Raw genomic sequence first — 18,374 nt, 5'->3', positions numbered from 1 at the left:
CAACCTTTTCTTTCGCTTATAGTGCCTCCCCACGAAAGCCTTCTGTTTCCGCTGCCGAAGCCATGGCACCACCAGCACATGGCAGAGAGAGCCCAGCCAGCAACAATCAGCCGGTCCGAGTCATCGACCAGTTGTTCCTTGGTTTTCACTAACTACTTGGGTTGGTTTTGACAAGCCCAACTCAAACAGCCTTGACCTAATCGGGGGACCCTCGTTCTCCTCCCAACGCTCTTCCAACGATTTTTTTCCTTTTTTTTTCTTTTACCTATAGGCACCCCTTGCAACTCCACGACCACCACACACACCCTTTCCAATACACAGACGTACTGTACCCGTGCCTGTCCCGGACAACGCGCGCCAGATGCTCGTCGCAGGCAGAAGCCAGACTGGGGGGGGGCCATATTTTGATCGTGGGGGCCCTTTGCTCTCTCTCTCGCTCGGGGCGTGGGAGGAGACGGGGGGGGGCGTCGCCGCGCCCTCAAGAATCGGCCCCAAAAATATGCAGCGCAAGTTCTGGTATACCCCTTGAACTCTCTTTTGAGCTGGCCAGCTTGGTCTTTTGCTGGGCATCGTGGTCCCTGTTGCGCGTTCTCCTCCGTCTCGGTGCTGATGTGGGTGATGTGGGTGATGTGGGCGGCCGACCCAGACTTGTTCCTGTTACCTGTAAACCCGTAACCCGTAACCCGTTATACCTTCCCATCGACTAACTTGCTGCCTGCTAAAACCACAGACTCTCAGTGGCCTGGGGTGTGTGGCCCATCGCCTTTTCCCTTTGCCTGCGCCCAGGTACCGTGCTCCTTCTTCCTTCTTTTCCCACACACACTCATATATACACTCCTTCAGCCATTTTATGCCTTTTTGGCCCTTTCTATCTAGGCCCTCTTTAATAACTACTCTTTTTCTCGGCTTCTTATTACGCCCACCAAAGACTTAATAGTACCCCGTTCCCCCAGAGCCGGTTCTCTACGCAGTTGTTCATTATTCATACACACACACAACACGACCGCATTGTTTCGAAAACAATAGCTTTCTTTTATTATATTATCCACTCTGTTTTCCTCCCTTTCCACTTCCGCATCGGCATCTTTCTTCCGTCTTCTCTTATACAGCCATCGTGCCCTGCCATTTCTCATTACAGTCACACAGCATCGTGTTGTACAAGCCATCACAGCTCACCAAAAAGGAAAAAAAAAGCATTCTTATTCGGCAGCATTATACTCGCCCTACGAGCAACGTTAGCTTGCACTGCCGAAAACGTCATCTCTTTCGGGCCTTGTCTCGACAGCTCACGCCCTCTGCGTCCTTGAGCAAATTCTCCTCGCACTTGGGCATCACGACCTGTTTCTATTTCGACGACTCACGCGTGCCCTGTATAAATCATGTACTCAACATCGCCATCAATGGAGCGGCCGGCTGAGCATGTGGCGCCAGCGACGCCGCCGACCACTCTGGATGCCCAACAGACCAACAATTCCACCTCAGCAGATCTCCAGCCCCCCATGAGCGCCTGGATGCCACAACCTGGCCTAAACTTACAGGACAGCTCGTCCAATCATTCATCACAGATTCCTTGCTGCTCTGAGGAGCATCACCAGTCCACTACAGCTGGGTGGGATCATTCTATAACACCCAGATCAACCTTGCCTGGCAAGTCTGGCCTCGTCTACCCCGGGCAACTGCCACAATCACTGGTCAAAGACGGTAGGGCAGCAGATGTTTCCTGGAATCCTTCGCAGACAGTGCCTAACGAGACGTTAGGGAGCTGGGGCCAAAAGTCTTACGACCAGTTTGAATTTTATCCCTTTGACCCCGACGCCCCCATCGGTCAGGCGTACACCACCGACGAGAGCATTCCCATTATTGACTTGCGATTCTCCCAATCCCGTCATGAGCTAGGCTCTTCCTACTCTGACCACACGGCAAACCGTCGCCCCGATTCCTCCATCGGCATGTCGACTCCTACCGCTTTCTCCGATATGCCAGCCACTTGCGGCGGCGGCGACGATGGATCGACTACGCTCTCCGAGGCGCCTACCTTTTCAGACTACGGCACACTATCCAACCGAACATCGTTAATGTCCACGACGCACATGTCGCCAGTCGGCTCGCCTCGTCTAACGCCCCAGAGCAGACCAGACCAGATGCGAGCGCAGAGCCGCGGCCGCGCCTCGCCTTCTCCCCGACCCAGCATGCGCTCCGCGCCGTACAGCACCGAGGGCCTCCGCAACACGACTAGATGGTCTACCGGATCCCAGAATGTTGGACAAGGCCGCCTCCAGTCGCCCTTTGGCTATGGATCCATGCCCGACTCCACCATGCCTTCGCAGCGATATTCGATGCAGGCACCGACCTCGTCTTCGATGGCACCGATGCCCCACAGCATGGTTTCGGGACCTGGAAGCACTATGCCCATGCAACCATCGTATGTGCCCTCTATGCCTATGGGTGGTTACCGAAACAGCAGTGTGATGATGGGTTCGCACATGGGTCATCAGCTACCGACCTCGCACGCCATGCATCACGACAACAGTCACCACAGCCTGCCGCAACCCCCGACCTTGGCATCGCATGGCCTCCTCAAGCTCTTGCAAAACAACATCGAGTCGCAGTCTTTCCACGGTCACTACGCAGACCTCTCAGCACCCCCCGACCTGTACCCCGCCCTCCATCAAGAGCCGGCGCCGCCGCCAGCCGAGGACATGAACCCGTCGGACCCGGACCTGGTCCCGTACGAGCAGGAGCTTCGCTTTGATGGCGACATGTACACGCCTAAATGGGTGCGCGGCCACGGCAACAAGCGCGAGGGCTGGTGCGGCATCTGCAAACCCGGCCGCTGGCTGGTGCTGAAGAACTCGGCCTACTGGTACGACAAGTCATTCACACACGGCATCAGCGCCGCCACGGGCGCGCCATTCCAGGAGCCTCTGGACAAGAGGCGGATGGACGGCAACCCAGATGTTTGGGAGGGACTGTGCGGGAGCTGCAACAAGTGGATTGCGCTGGTGAGCAGCAAGAAGAAGGGCACGACTTGGTTCCGCCATGCATACAAGGTAGGCAGACCCTTACTTTCCTGTATCAGACAGAGGAAGCCTACGAATGGAAACGACTAACCAGCTTCTCTACAGTGTCACTCTCACGCCAAAATCAAGGATACCCCCAAACGGAGAAGAGACCAGGTGCACAACCCGCGCATGCCCGGCCCTCCTCTATCCTCCATGGGGCTCGGCGGCTTACACGATCACCACCAACGGCCAGGCACGCCGCCGCTGACGTTGCCTCACGGTCTCTCAACCGCGTCGTACGCGAGCATGGGTGGTGGAGGCATCAACACATCCATCCCGCAGTACATGCACCCGCAACAGCACCACCCACACCACCATCAGGCACTTGGCCCATTGACACCACCCCAGTCTCTGCGATCCAGCGTCGGCCGCACGCTACTATCGAGCCCCGCCACAATGTATGGCAATGTGATATAGGGCACGCAAGCTTTTGGTACGTGTTGCAGAGGTGGGTGCCTTGAATCATGGACCAGCCTTGGGGCTCGTGGCGCACATCTATTCTTATGCCATCGGTTGATTGGATGCCTCTTTTCGACCCTTTTTCTTCTTCTCTTCCGTCATTTGCCCGACACATTTTCATATTATGGATCCTGTTTTAGTGTCTTTTCTTCTTTTCTTCTTCTTCTGTTAGCACTTTTGTTTTGTTTTAGTTGTGTGAGTATATTTCCTTTGTTAACATAGACTTGGGGTATGACGGGACACGGGAAACGGGGCTTAGATAACACGCCTTCTATGATGTATGTACACGTATGGGCCAGTGGCGCCCATGCCACGAATCAGTTTGTGTTGGCACTTTGGATTTGTTTTTTCTTGTTACTCTTATCCGATTTGAGACTCTTAGCATAGCTAGCAAATACAACAGTGTATGATCATGCTTACGATGACGAATTCGAGTGCAAATCTTCTAGAAAAGAACCGTCGTTCTAGTTACGCTAACTACCTCGAGAAGACAACTGCCACAAAGGCGGATGCTCACTCACTCTACGCCGTGAACTCACTCTACGCCGTGACTTGCACGATCCGCAATCAACCCGATCCAGGCCAGGCTGAAATGTCAGGCGGGTCAGTCGCCACGAAGAAGAATAGAAGGAACAAAACGGAAGGCCGCGTTGATTTCCAAAACTCTCCTGCGCCCCTCCTGTTAAGGACCGGGGTTGGGGTTATAGGAGTGGACTCTCGTCAGGCCCCGTTTCTGCCTAGCCCTCTCAGTGGGCAGAAAGAATGCCGAGGCGGACGGCACATTGGCCCAGATGCCTGCTCAGCTCTGATAACGAGGCCATGATTTCATGCGCCTCTGTGGGTTAACAGAGAGATGGAGATGTCGAGAAAGGCCGGCGGGGCGGACCTGGCCCCGGGGGAGGGGGGGGGAGGAAGGGGAGGGGAGCGAGGTGCGTCATGTAAGTAATAAGAGGTATCGGCATGGGAAAAGGAACCCGAGAGCCAGAGCCAATGACGGCACCGGCAGCGGCAGACGATTTTCTCTTGTGGCTGCCTGAAAGCATGCATGTCTATAACGGGCGCTATTTCGCGCATTCTCTGTTTTTTACTTAATATCGTACAAAAGTTAGTCTGTTTCCTCTTCATGGCATGGCATAACTACAAGTACCCTGAGCGGCTTGCGTTTCTGCGGCATGAACAGACGGCCCAGGCACGGGGGGGCCGGACGACCAAGACAAAAAAGCAATCTGGGGGGAGGGGGACGCACGATTTGGAGAGCGAGATCGAGACAGTAGAGAGGCATCCTATGTATGCATGGCAAATCATAACGGAACCCAACTCGCCGGATAACCCTCCGGCGCTTTCTACGCGACCTTGTGCCCCCCCCCCTCGTGTCATGGTCCAGACAAGAAGTCCCAAGTGCCAGCTTTCACTGGGGCGCGGCGGGCGCTGCGCGGGCATATTGAAGCAGCATATTGAAGCAGCAGGGCTATATATGTCAGGGATGCTGAGTAGCAGACTTGAGACGGAAGGGAAAAGGTTATTCCTGACTTGTTCTTTGGATCATTCTATTTGTTCTGTTCGATCATGGCATGAATAAGAAAAGACGCGATCGATTCAACTGGCAAACTCGCCCCCAAAAAGGCGGAAAGCAAGGGAACCCCATTTCCGAGGGCCAGCCAGACCAGCGTCTCAAAGCAAGGATGTTGGGAGTTGTGCCGAGAAGCAGACAAAACATGTGCTCCCTGTTACCTTTTTTTTTTTTTTTTTTTTGGCTGCCCTTTGTTCTCCATATGCATCTGTCGGATATTACCGAGCCCAAATGTCCCTTTTCGGCCTACCGACGGTAGAAAAAAGACCAGTGAAGCGTGAGCCTTTCAACGCCTCCTCTTGATGGTGCGACGCTGGTGAACCGAACCCACAGCTCATGTTACAAAAAGGTCCAGGATACAGACTGGCAAAAAAAGTATCTTTGCCATCTTTTCTCTTCAAATAGACTTGCCGGGTCATTCCACCTTTTCTCACATGTGCCACGTTGACATATTCTTCTCTTTCGCCCTCAAACTAACTACTAGTTGTAGACGGGATGATGTCGTTGCCTTGGTAGACTGCCATCGGCTCTTGTCTGAGCCGGACCCCGGCCAACCAGCCCTGCGGTCCGATGGCCTCATATCTGAGACTCTGAGACAACACCCCCCCTCTCCCCAATTATCCGCTGGCAAGTATGTAGTTGGAGAGAGATCGCCCGCATCGGGGATGAAAGCGCGTGCATCCCGATTGTGTGTCGTGCATGGTCCAAGCACACGCACAGCAATTTGTACTTGACTCTTTGTTTAACCGATGGTGACTTCCTTTTGAGCAGATAACTTATTAGTTTATAATAGGCGTAGAGTTGAGGGGGAACCACCATGCGTCAAGCCCACCAGCCCCTCTCTCTCTCCATCTTGGCATCCCATCCAAACTAGACAGAAGCTAACAAAAACGAAAAACCCAGAAAAAGCTAGAAAATTTCTAGAAGACGGACGCCGTTGATCAGCAAGGAACACTAATCATTGTTCGCAAGACGCGAGAATTTGACAAAGATGCCGAGCATCCGTTGGCTGGAAAGTGCAAGCCACAGCTGAACTTGCCAGAACCCCGACAAGGTTAACTTTAAACTTTGACTTTGACTCGCTTGCCTCCTCTTGTTGCGAGTTCTGTGGCTCTAACAACCCATTGGTCGTTTCGGCGCGCCTTGTCCAGATGCCCGAAAAAAAAGGGTGGCTTATTTTTGCCGGCCAACTCGTTGCTACTCCGTATTACTCAACGCCCAAGCTGTTGAAACACGGCTCGCAATTGCGCTTGCTATCAGTGCTCGCTGCAGGTCCCGGCCTCCACTCCTATTGTTCCCTCGGTGCTTCATAGGGAAAGCCAAACTTTAAAATCCGAAAAGGTCATGATCGCCTGCCCTCTCTGTGCGCTGTCAACTTCCGCCCCCCCCGCCTGCCCCCTTCTCTCTCTCTTCCCCTTCCCACAGCCCGCGTTCTGCGGGCACAAGTGGTTAGTTTCTGGGACCGGGTCATTTGTAAACCGAAAAAAAAACCACGTCGAGCCCAAACAAATTCGTTCAACATCGACGTGTGTGTGTCGCAGACTTGCCCGCCCAGCCTTTTGGATAGACTAGAAGCAACCGGCGCGGGCGCGCGCTGCTGGTTGCCTAACTATTGCTTGGCACCTTGGTTCTGCCATGCAAAGGGTCATTGTTGCCGCTAGCCGAGGAGCTACGCCCTGCACAATGTCGTGCATATATATGCTCACGCTCAACCATGCCGCGGGAGACGGGAACCATGCCGCGGGAGACGGGTTGCAGATATTGGACGACTCGGTCCAAGCCTGAGCCCAAAAAGAAAAAAACCGTTGTGTGTGCGCCTTGCAACTGCCGCCAGGAACAGGGCGCTTTAACGGAAAATCATGTCGGTTTCATCCCAAGAATGAAGAAGGTTCGCAGGCGAGCCAACTGCCAGTTATGCGCATGCACTCGGGCAGTCTCCGGCCGCATCAAACCAAAACGACACCATATCCAAACGCTGGCCGTCGTCAAGAACTGACCAGTGAGTTCCCGTGCATCAGGAACGTGCTGACTTTGACTTTGATATGACCCCATTTGGCGGTTTGATATGTTGACGCTGATAAGAAACATTTGCTTTACCTCTATTGTTTGTTCGAATCGTGCCAACTACTGCGTGTCGGTTGGACTCTATATGCGCCAGTGAATTATTGACCAACAAATTTAAACAAGTTAGCCCGCGTTAATGCCTCGCTATGCTTCTGATTCTATAATTTCGCCATCTTTGAATGGAGCACCCCGTACTTCGGTGTATAGTCCAGTCCATCTGCCTGCACGTTGCCAGACTCCTGTCGAGAGCTTGGCACTGGGGTAACCTCGCAGCAAATCACCTGTAGGGTATCTACTGCAGATGGACTATAGGCTCCTGGGGCATTCATTCAGTTGACGGTATAGCCGACTTCTATCGAATTCAGTATCAATGAGTAAACAGATAAGAAGCATTGACATAGTATTGTTAATTGGAGCACATGCATCGAAGCGGCTTATACAACCAAGAAATAGTCACTTGCCGTTTGTAATAATTAGAGTTGAAAACTTGTCTGCTACTACGATGATGTGTGTTGGCCCTGGCTTGGATACACAAGCCAGTGACACCAGAAAAGCCATCTCTTATAAAATAGCAGGCGTTCTGGCTCCAAAGTGAAGAAAGAATAAGTAAATAAACATTCTTGCAATATTTTACGTTGTGGAATCTGAACGCTGGGTGGCTTGTAAACGGATGTCTATCCTAAACGCAACACCCAGTGCACCCTGTCGATTTGGGCATAACTATCTTCACATCGAGAGAATGTACTTTGGCTTCACTATACTGTTATCTCTTAGTAAAGTCTCTCGGCTGAAACTTCTGTTCATAGTCGTATGTTACCGTTATTGGAGCTACCGTTGTTCGGCGATTCCAGGCTGTTGGCTCTCCAAAGTGGTCTGAACTTTCGCCCGCAGCAGTGCAGTGCAACTACGCCTTCTCAAAACTTAAATAGAAGCAGATGACGTTATTTATATTCATTCTGTCATACAATATATTGGAGCTTTCCTTGCGTCACAGTCCATCTCTGCGGGACGGCGCCAACATCACGCACGTCACCGAGTACAAGACAGCAGCTCCGAAAGAAGTTCATCCGTGTCAAAAAAAAAATTACATTCCATACTGGAACAACAGCCCATATCGTAGTAGCTGCCATCATTGTAAGAAGACAAGCGATAGGAAGCCTTGCTAACGAGCCAGGCCAGAGTACAATCCGTGAAGCGGGTGCAAACTGCCAGCGAGGAGAAGTAGACCTAGCCTTTTCAAGGACTCTGGGCGCAGAAAGGGACTCTACAGTTACCGGTTCATTTGTATTAGAGATATCGAATACACTCATGACCAACTCGTTGGGGGGTGTGAGAATGTCAGAAGCCAGAGCTGATGATCTTTTACTTTCTCTGTGCTTGTAGACCATATCCCATCCAGCAAACAACTTTTATGTAGCTAGGTAACCTATGGCAGGGATTAATCGAGTCTAAAAGGCGTTGGCAGTAAAGAGGAAACTTTGTACAACGAACAACCATGACAGCGGGGTGCAAACAACGGTATACGACTCCGGCGATGTCTCATCGGTTGCAGCCAACAGACAGGAGAGGGTAGCGTGTACCCCCTCCTCTTCGCTTTCACCGGATGGAATCACACTGAGATGACAAATCGCACAAAAAAAGCTCACAGATAATTCCCGCAGGCTACTTCCTATGTCGCTGTGATGCCGCTTGCTGAGTTCAACGCGATGTTAGTATCTTCTGTAGGGTAGGCAGAAGTGTACCCTAACCGGGGGAGACAGCGATCATGGTGGAGAGGCGCAATTTCCACCTTCCCCATCCTCCAAAAGCAGTATCCAGATGGGAGGATATCCTACAGCAGGGGACTTTTTCAGCAGAGCAGGGAATCACCGTCTCTAGGATCCATACACAACTCCTTTGTGGGCGGGAATGGTGCCACGCTGCTGAAGATGGCACGATGGGTGCGGGACCCCTGTCTGGTGGGAACCCGATCGTGAATTGAACATGGGATGGGGTTTCCAGCTTGCTGCCACTTCTTCGTGGGGGACCCAAGTCCGGGGGGCTGATCCTCGTCTCGTGTTGCCCGAACATGCTGCTCACGAGCATGTTTGCGTGGCTAACCAAACGAACTTGAGCTCTGCAAGCAAGCGCCTATTTGCGAAGGGCCTGGGCCTGGGCCAAATAAAGAAAGCTACATGGGCACCGCTGGTTTTGCAAAACTGACAAACAGCTGACATGTCAGAATCATAGAGGCCATCAAATGACACGCCGAGTCTATTCGTAGTGCCTCTGATAGAGCTACAGAACCTCGAATGAAATCTAGTTGGCTGAGGATGATTCTTAGGCTAAATGTGACCATGTGTTGGCATCTAGTCAGATACGAATGCATGTGAGAGCACCCATGGGCTGGTGACTTCGTAATGCGATGTCTAGGCCCATGGTCGCTATTTTGTTAATGTTGTGTGACTTTTGGCTAGAAAGTAGTAGTAGCTGGGACTGCCTTCGCTAGATATGGAGCTGGCCTAGCTGGCCAAAGCCGGACGAACCTAGAGGTGAGCAATGATGACCAAAAGAGATGACATGTGGAATCGAAAAATAGCAGGACATCATCGGAATTCTGTTAGTTACCCCGCTGCCAGTTTTGACTCAAGAGCCTGGAGCCTAGGTCTGGAGGGGCCTTCGGATGGAGCTCGAGGCTCGATGGCCGAGAGATTACGGTGTCCTCTCCCGCGATCCGAAGTAATCGGAGAATAGCATCGGTAGTGACATGCTGATGGGACTCGCTCGCTCATGTAGTACGGTGGCCGCATGCGTCTCGACACGGAATCCGTTTCCTGAGATTGCAGGACTCACGCGGCAAAGCCTTGTGAGAGGTGTTAGACCGTAGAAGCTTTGCAGATACTTGCATCTGGGCCCTGGAGCGATGGAGGGTTGCAGCTACCGCGAGTTAGCGTTCCAAGGGAACGGTTGAGCTAGTCAATGTCAAGCCTGCTCAAGCTCGGCGGGCGGGAGTCGGCTGTCTACGGGTCCATGCCGCGGAGGATAAGGACCAAGGGCGGCCGGGAACAGGCAAGAGTCGGGTGGAGGTGGCAGCTGATATGAGGGTCATGGTAATTGGTTCCTGGATCGAGCGCGGGGAGCAGTCTTAGTAGGCCATACATGCAATGGTGCAAGTGTGCATGGTGGATTGGTGCAGTTAGTTCATGATCATTGCCGTGTCTTGCCGTCGGCAACGGGACTAATGGCGGACATCATGACGAAGCTGGCGAGCTTCCGATGCACAGCAATGGTGAGCGGACCACACTGAGGGGAGAGTTGGCCCTTCAGTTTCTTTCTCATCGCCGATAAGACCGAGATTTGCAAGTTTGTAGCCCTGTGGCGCAATTCGTTTGTCATTGTTGCGCGACAGTCAGGACTTTTTTTTATCCAGCGCCAGTACGGAGCCATTTGTAGTCTCCCTTGATTCGAGAGGGGTAGGCTGGAGCAAACTCAAAAACGGAGCCATAACTGCCCGAGTGGCCAGCGATTGACGGGACGCGCAACATTGCGAGAGTTTATTCTCCTGTCTGGCTAGAGGACGAAAGGGGCCGGTTTTTGGAGGCACGAGGCGCCAAGGCCCAACCGGCGCCGGCTCACGGTTGGCTGGCGGTACGAGACTGCGGCGGACGAGGTAAGTTGGCTGCCGACGACTCCGTGATGGACTGTGGGCGGCGCCGAGTGGGAGCGAGCTAAAAAGAGGATGGTTTAGTCGGGAGCTGGAAAAAGTTGCTCATCTGGACGGAGGTAAAGGTTACTACGGAAGTAAAGACAAATAGCCGAACTTTCGGGAGCGGAGGGAGGGGTAGAAACGAAATTAGGATGGGAGTCGGGCGGGGGTCGATCGGTGGAGGAGGAGGAGGAGAGTAAGGAAGGAGAAGAAACGAGAAAAAGAGCAGGTAGACTGTGACATGACTGGTTGATCTGATAGGGATTTCCAGGGCTGAAAACCAGGTTGTGTGTGTTTGTCTGTGTTATCGTGAGGATTTTATTATGTGTGCACCAGCCTCTGTGGCGGTGGTGGCACTGGCGGTGGCAGGGTTCGGAACGGACTGCCTGGAAAACAGGGAAGCGTGCCTACTAATTCGTAGGTTCGTACCTGTAATTTGTACTAATGTACCTGATTGAGCTGTATCTTAAGCCGTACGGAGTACGTACTCCGTACTGTCTGCACATAGTTATTCCACGTCGTCCTATCAAAGGTCTTACATCGCATCGTCTTCCAAACAAGACGACCATCATAACCACCACCACCACCAAGCTCCTGCATCTGCTACCTGCATCAGAGCTAGGCCCGCCGCCCAGATTGACTGGCTCTCCGGCGGCCCAGCTCAAGGCGCTCTTTTCTCTTTGCTTGTTTCGTGGTATGTGGTGGACACGAGCTCCGCTCCCCGTAGCGACCCGCGCCAGCCAAAAGAATCAGCAGTGCTAGGCCGTCTAGCCAGGGCAGCAGATGCCGCTAATCAACATGCTCCAACAGCCCGAGCGAGCCACGTCCAACCAGTAGGACGCTTGGAGGAGACAATTCACGGCGTGCCACCCGCAGCTAGTCGGCTGCTAGCCTCTTTGTAGATGGAGAAACTCTTGTCTGGTTGCCTTCTGGTGGAGTACTGTAGCCCTTTTCTTTTGCCTGCTCATCAGAGTCAAATGCGAGGTAGTTGTCGGCGGTAGTCGTGTCCGTGTTAGTGCTGCCTGTCCTCCTGTCGTGCGCCTGTCGCCACGATACCTCAAATATGCCTAGCTGCTCACCCTGGCCCAGGTATCGTCCACCCCTCAGCCCGACGCCCGTGCAGCTGCCGCCATCGTCCGTAACATTTCCAAGATTGTTTTGTTGGACAGAAATACTACAGCGAGCAGAGCCAGCTCTGACCAAGCCTTACCAAACATCTCCAACCTCACCAGTCACTTTTCATCATCTCATCTGCATTTGCCAGTCTTGTTTCTATTTCTGTTCCTCAATTCTGCCCTGCCCGAACCGTCTTTGCTCCAATCATCCACTGCAACACCGCATCTAGGTCTGCCCGCCCTGACAACTCTCCCGCCCGTCCGTCCCCTGGTTACTCGCTCCCTCAACTTGCTCCTGCGCCTCCTCCTTTCGCCCTGTCTTGCTCTCGCTGCTAACTACGGATAACTTGGTAAGCTAACTACCTGTCTTTCATGCTGTTCTGTCTTTGAGCTAGCTACATAGAGAATGTGCTTGGCACTGCTTTCTGTTGCGTTGCTCCTCCACGCTATGCTCCGTCCGCCGGCCTCCCTTGACTTCCACCCGCTTTTGCAGCCCGCTTACTTTCATCACCCTTGACAGTGTTTGCTTGCTCCTCTACATCGCTCGACCTCGTCGGTCTTGTCATCACTCCTCAAAGACCTTTGTATAATTTCTCTATTGCAAACAATCATCTCTTCCAATCCTCTCTTTCCTTCATTCAGCTCTCGCCAGCTTTATCCGCTTATATTCGAATTGGCCGTTTTGCATCGTCGTTGCTGTGACACACTACCAATCCCCACATACTCTCTCCAGACTGCATACCCGCTCGAAAAAAAAAGAACCTCGAAGCAAAGAAACATTTCCGCCTCGAGACAATTGTCGACTTCTTCCTATATCGTCTTGCATCTCACGGCCATTCTTTGCCACCTCTATTTCCATCTGGCATGTTACTTCCTCGGCTCTAGTGAGCGTTACTTTGGAGCTGCTATGAGCAACCTGCGTCGTGATTCAACGTTAGTATCTCTCTCGCCTCGACCTCTCTCGGGTCGCCATTCCCACCTCGTCCCATGGGCTAACTATTCTTCCACCTTTAGCAGCTTTGGAGATCCAAACGCTCAACCGCCTACCCCTCAACAAACTCCAACCTCTACATCGTTTGCCAGTCCCGTCTTCGAGACACCCCGGCCACCGCACGGTTCCTTCACCGACTTGGGTGGCTCGACACCTCGCTTTGCCGAGGAATATTCCGTTTTTAACGCTACACCTGGCAATCTCAGAGGCTCACAAGTGCAGTTTCCTGATTTTGTACCGCCTACGCCCGCAAGCTCCCATAAGCGGATGCTCTCCGCCGAAGGCTTTGCCCACGCAATTGCAACCCATGACAACCACTTTTCGCCCAACCCAAACTTGCCACCTGTCGACCCTTCGAGACGACTCGCTTCCTCCCCGAGCTTGAACAACTCCAAAACCACTGCACGACAGATCACCCCCGTCTCCAGCCCCTCTCTCAACAATTCCAGGTCTGCCAAAAAGCTTCGTCGAGGCACAATTACCAAAGACCCAGAATCCCATATCATATCTCCACCACCAACCGCACACAAGGGAGAGCAGAAGCTCGCCCCTAAGCTCAACATGCAATATGAACAGCCCTTTCACCAACCAGACTTTAACGAGGTATCCCAGGCCCACGATGTAACAGCACTCATGGCCAACCCAGGCGACATGTTTTCCTACCCTTTGTCCGCGCCAGCCGCTGCTCCTGCCAATTTTTGGGACCCACAAGCTTCCATGGGTATGGATCTAGATTTCAATGCTGCAACCCACGGCATGTTTCCCTCGCCAGCTGCTGGGCACCGACATACTGGCTCATTTGACTGGCACAACGACATTCAGCTTTTCCAGGATACCGGTTTGGTGCCGCCATCATCGAATCAGGAAAATGTCCAACCACAGCAGCTCGGTAACTTGGCAATGCACCAGTACCCCCAACAGCTTGGTGATCCATTCTCCATGATCAATCCCGGAGACATGGTTGATCCTAGCCTCATGCTGAGCCAAGATAGTGCCATGCCGAGTTTTGCTGCAGTGGAGCAGCAGACGGTGGCCGCCCCCAAAGTTGCGATAGGAAAAGTCGCCACGAAGACGACCAAGAAGACGACCACGAAGGCGACCACGAAGGCGGTAAATCGTCAGACGGGAAGCAATACATCCCAAAGCGCAAACAAAGGCCCGGACCGGGCGCTGGCCAGCTCACCCCTCAAACATTCTCGAAGCGGAGTCGATCAACCGGTGGGCAACCCTCGTGGCGGTGCAGCGTTGGTCAGAAGCAACACACTGCCGACACTAGCTCCTGCTTCTCGATCCATGGCCCAGGTCGCCGGAGGATCTACTGATACAGGTCGCCCAATGACCCGACCAAATGGAAGAGTATCGCCCGTGAAGCACCAGCACCGACTTTCCTCGCTAGCCTCGATACGGGAATCATCATCGGCCAGACAACGTGCGTCTGTCCGATTTACTATCGATGCACGAGGCTTTGCCAGAGCAGAAACTACTTTGGAGGGCCAGTGCAACGTCAGCCAAAGCTTGCCAAGAAGCCAAAGCAGTCGCGACTTGCCATCTCGCTCAACCCGGGACGCGTCTTCCGACTCCGAATCTGAAGACGAAGACCCTATCATCATCCCCTCGCGCAACAACTCATTCTGCGCATCCTTTGCGCTCCCCGATCCCCGGAAACCCGTCGGATCCATATTTCACCGCCCCAGGCGTAGTACAAGCGATAGAAGTAGCAGTTCTGCCGGTGGAGAAGGCGGCGAGCAAAATGGCGACGAAAGCGAAGCTGAAACGATCCTGAATGAGCAGCGTGGCCGCGGCGGAGACGCTGCCAGTGAGCTCGTCAAACTTGTCGAAAGCCGCAACAAGACCCCGGCCTATTTGCAAATGCTGCATAACAGTCTGACCTACCCCCCAAGTGAGACGGTCTCCCCCTGTAGCATTGCTGAGTCTGGCTACGGTACGGATGGCATCCGCTGTGTGTGCAAACAAACCACCTCCAGCAAAAATGCATTTATGATACAATGGTGAGCTTTCCCGGCCTCGGGGATTGTACGCTTCCAAATGCTGACATGGTGCCCAGTGATTCATGCGAAATGTGGCTTCACGGCAATTGCCTGGGCATCACAAAGCGCACCATGCCTAATGTCTACATTTGCGCATTCTGCGCCAACACGCCGACCATGGGGGGCAACCGTGCTCGTGAAGAGCTTCATGTCAATGCGCTCGGCATAGCATCACCAGCGGGAACCAAGGCTTTTCGATCTTTTCGGTGACATGGCCGCCAGAAATGTATATTTGGTCACTGTAGGAGGCGCATGGGGGACTGGCACCTGGGCTAGAAGCATGACTGTAGATGCCAATCTTGTGATATACAAGATTTAAAACAAATCCATAGCCTCTGCTAATTTCAGTTATCTTGGATTCTTCACTTGCGGCTTGACTGATTGTTCTCATCCGCCGTAGGCACTACTCGACAAGTTGTCCTCGTAGCTTCTTACATAGGTAGTTTCCCGACCCCACCTGTGGGCCGCTCCGAGCCGCTGCCACCGGAGCCTCTCCGATTCCCGATTGAGGAGCACCGAAACCTGTGGGTTGGGAGCTCTCCCCCTACGCCATTCTCTTGCACTCTTTTACCTTCTCCCGGCTGGAAACGCAGTCTCGGGCGCGCAGTGGCTGATTTGGTGCAGCAGCTATAGGGTAGGTACATTGAACAAGCGAAAGAAACGAAGATTAAAAGTCCAGAATTAAGTGGCATACCAATTCGCCAATGACAAGAATAGGAAAGCAAACATAGGCTCAAGCAGCAACACAGCCAAGGGCTTTTTTTCCACGGTTACTTGATCCAAACCCACAGCCAGTGCCCAAGCGCTTCCACGTTGGCCCTCGTAAATCCCCAGTCGGGCAAATTGAGCCGTCCGCGGCGCTTCTCGCTTGCCGCCTGCACCGTGTTGCTCAGGTCGTCAGATCGTTCCGGACCCCACTGCGAGATGCGGAACCCGTGCTTCCGGAATTTGTACCCCACGACGAGTAGGATGTACACGGGGATCTAGATGTACATGGCGTCAGAAGAGAGTGGACAAAGGCGAGGCAGAGCTGGAGTACATACACCGACGTACGCCGAGACAAACTTGCGCACATTGAATGGCTTCTCGAGAAACGCCGGCACCCCGTTGAACAAAAGGAGAATGCAGCTGCCGACAAGTCCGTAAAACGCCTTGAGCCACTGACCGTGGGACTTGTACGGGTACAGCGGGCTGTCTCGGTCGTAGCTGGCTGCTTGCGCGGCGGACGTGTCTTCGCTCATCTTGGCGACTTCTAACCTATGGGGCTGCGTCAGTAATGATTGCCAAATGCACGGGGTTTACAGCGGTCGGCCGCACGTATTGTAAAAGCGCATGTAGGTGGCGCAGATGGTGGCGTATACAATCAGGCAGGAGACGGTGCAATTGACGGATAGCTCATCGAGGCGCTGTAGAGGTTAGCGAAAGAAATATCCGTGCATTTGTTCGTGCATGACTTACAGAACCAGGAGAGCCGGATCGACCCATGTAGGCTATGAGCATCAGCATGGCCGTTGCCACCACGGCTCGGATCGGCACGCCAGAGCGGCACGCGCGCAGCCGTCTGGTGATGAACTCGGGCCCCGTCTGGCCGCGGAGCGCCAGCGTATGCAGCACGCGGGACGCCACGTAGAGCGAGTTGATGGCGCAGGTAAACGCGGACAAGACAAACATGGCATTAAAAAACTGGGCCAGCGCCGGCACACCCGCCTCGATAGCGGCAATGACAAAGACGGAGCGCGAGCTGACGGAAGTACCAGCGCCGTTGATAAAGGCATGGTTGTAGGGGACGACAAAGGACGCGGTGAGGACGGCGAGTGCGTAGAGGGTAAGAATGCGGATGTTGATCTTGCGTGCCGCCATCTTCATGCTCTCCGAGTCGGCGAGGGCGCGGCTCTCGGCGGCGGTGGCGGCGACGATATCCATGCCAATGTAGGAGAACATGACGTTGATGAAGGTGGTCCTAATGAGTTAGAAAGTCTCGCTGTGCTGGTAGGGGCTATTTGCCTACCACACGCCAAGGAGGGAGCCGATGGAGCCTGTGATCTGCCGCTGCACATTGCCAGCGTCGTCTGTGACATGATACACGTCATTGAAGAAGCCGTAGGGCTTGTCCCAGTCTTCGGTTTTGCGGCTTAGTTTCTAGCTAACAGATTCCGGGATTGGTGTGACTTACACTGAGTGCCGAGTGGCTCCGTGTAATACGCTTCAGGTAGAGCTTAAAGGAGTTAGTAAAGGACAGAATTGGACACGACTGACTCACGCTTCATCACATCAAACACCAGCATGGTCATTATCAACAGAACGATGAGTGACAACTTGATACACCCAAAGATGTACTCGAGCTCGCCGTATATCTGCCACGCTGTTAGACGTGCTTCGGTCGAGACATTACGGCACTTACAATGACGGGAAAGAAGTTGATGACGACAATGACCACAAGGCAGATGCTGATCCAAACGGCGCTGTCGACATTCTCGCCAATATTCCAACGTATGATTGTTTTCCCACCAAAGGGAGTGTCATCGTAACTAAATTTCACTGCATTTGCAAATGCCACAACTTGGCTAGCTGCGAGTACAGCGTATGCAAACCTGGGGGGGTTAGCAGGCGGTAAATGTATATTTTGCGTGTAGTATTTACCAGTATACCCAACCAACTGCGAAGCCAACTCCACGATCCAGAAAACGGCGGGGAAATTCCATCATTGGGGCGTTGACAGGCATCAGGGCTGTCATCTCCCCAAGGCAGGAGATGATGGAGGCGATGACTGTGCCGACGATGAGATAGCTCAAGACAGCGCCGCCCGGGCCTGCGCTAGCTATGGAAATTCCACTTCCAAGAAAGAGACCTACAATATTCGAATCAATACTTGAAGCTGTGCCGCGATAGTTCGTTTGGCTTACCATTGCCAATGGAGCTACCAACTCATTCAGTAACTCGAGCATGTGCATGGCGTCAGTAGCGGACATACCCTGAGAATGCAATCATCTGTACCAGTTAACAAACGGACTCTCATTCAGTCTAGGGTCCGTACATTAATGTTCCTCTCGCTCAAAACTCGCCTGTGGTGTTGCCGGAAAGGTTAGCGCCCCGTTGCGCCACGCGGCGCCTCAGTTTGTATGTCGAGTTGGGTTCCATACCAAAGGCTGTCGCCACTGCGCTTCATCTTTTCGCGTGGCGGCGCAGTGTCCTCAAATGCTACATCTTGACCTGACTCAATGATGTGAATGTTGTGACCGTCAAAGCGCATGGTGCGAGGTGTACGTAGATGGTCCCAGAATACGCGGCCTCAGTCAGATGCCGAAGGGGTACCTGCGGCCGTGGCAGGTAAGCCAACTTGGTCGTAACTTAACTTAAACTGAATCTTTGCAAACGACAAA

At 53.2% G+C, this 18,374-nt stretch overlaps 3 protein-coding genes across 3 annotated transcripts; 2 read left to right on the top strand and 1 right to left on the bottom strand.

Annotated features, from left to right (window-relative positions):
* Positions 1-62: 62 nt before the first annotated feature.
* On the top strand, positions 63-3,479 carry CCM_04936 (uncharacterized protein; the record flags this gene model as incomplete). The annotated part of the gene is made up of 6 exons (XM_006670082.1): positions 63-133; positions 506-663; positions 731-747; positions 1,139-1,234; positions 1,407-3,050; positions 3,126-3,479. 6 exons carry the CDS (start codon positions 63-65, stop codon positions 3,477-3,479), a joined length of 2,340 nt encoding a protein of 779 aa, XP_006670145.1.
* Positions 3,480-11,638: 8,159 nt separating this feature from the next.
* CCM_04935 (PHD finger domain protein) lies at positions 11,639-15,204 on the top strand (the record flags this gene model as incomplete). The annotated part of the gene is made up of 5 exons (XM_006670081.1): positions 11,639-11,673; positions 11,812-11,851; positions 11,912-12,226; positions 12,689-14,955; positions 15,012-15,204. The coding sequence occupies 5 exons, from the start codon at positions 11,639-11,641 to the stop codon at positions 15,202-15,204; spliced, it is 2,850 nt and encodes a 949-aa protein (XP_006670144.1).
* Positions 15,205-15,764: 560 nt separating this feature from the next.
* CCM_04934 (proline-specific permease) lies at positions 15,765-18,244 on the bottom strand (the record flags this gene model as incomplete). The annotated part of the gene is made up of 13 exons (XM_006670080.1): positions 15,765-15,977; positions 16,038-16,251; positions 16,312-16,400; positions 16,453-16,954; positions 17,003-17,111; positions 17,168-17,209; positions 17,255-17,348; positions 17,396-17,558; positions 17,635-17,842; positions 17,898-17,911; positions 17,966-17,982; positions 18,029-18,056; positions 18,135-18,244. The coding sequence occupies 13 exons, from the start codon at positions 18,242-18,244 to the stop codon at positions 15,765-15,767; spliced, it is 1,803 nt and encodes a 600-aa protein (XP_006670143.1).
* Between the last annotated feature and the right edge of the window lie 130 nt (positions 18,245-18,374).

This window comes from Cordyceps militaris (assembly GCF_000225605.1).
Source record: "Cordyceps militaris CM01 unplaced genomic scaffold CCM_S00003, whole genome shotgun sequence".
Taxonomy (NCBI): domain Eukaryota; kingdom Fungi; phylum Ascomycota; class Sordariomycetes; order Hypocreales; family Cordycipitaceae; genus Cordyceps; species Cordyceps militaris.
This window is presented reverse-complemented; position numbering and strand designations above follow the sequence as displayed.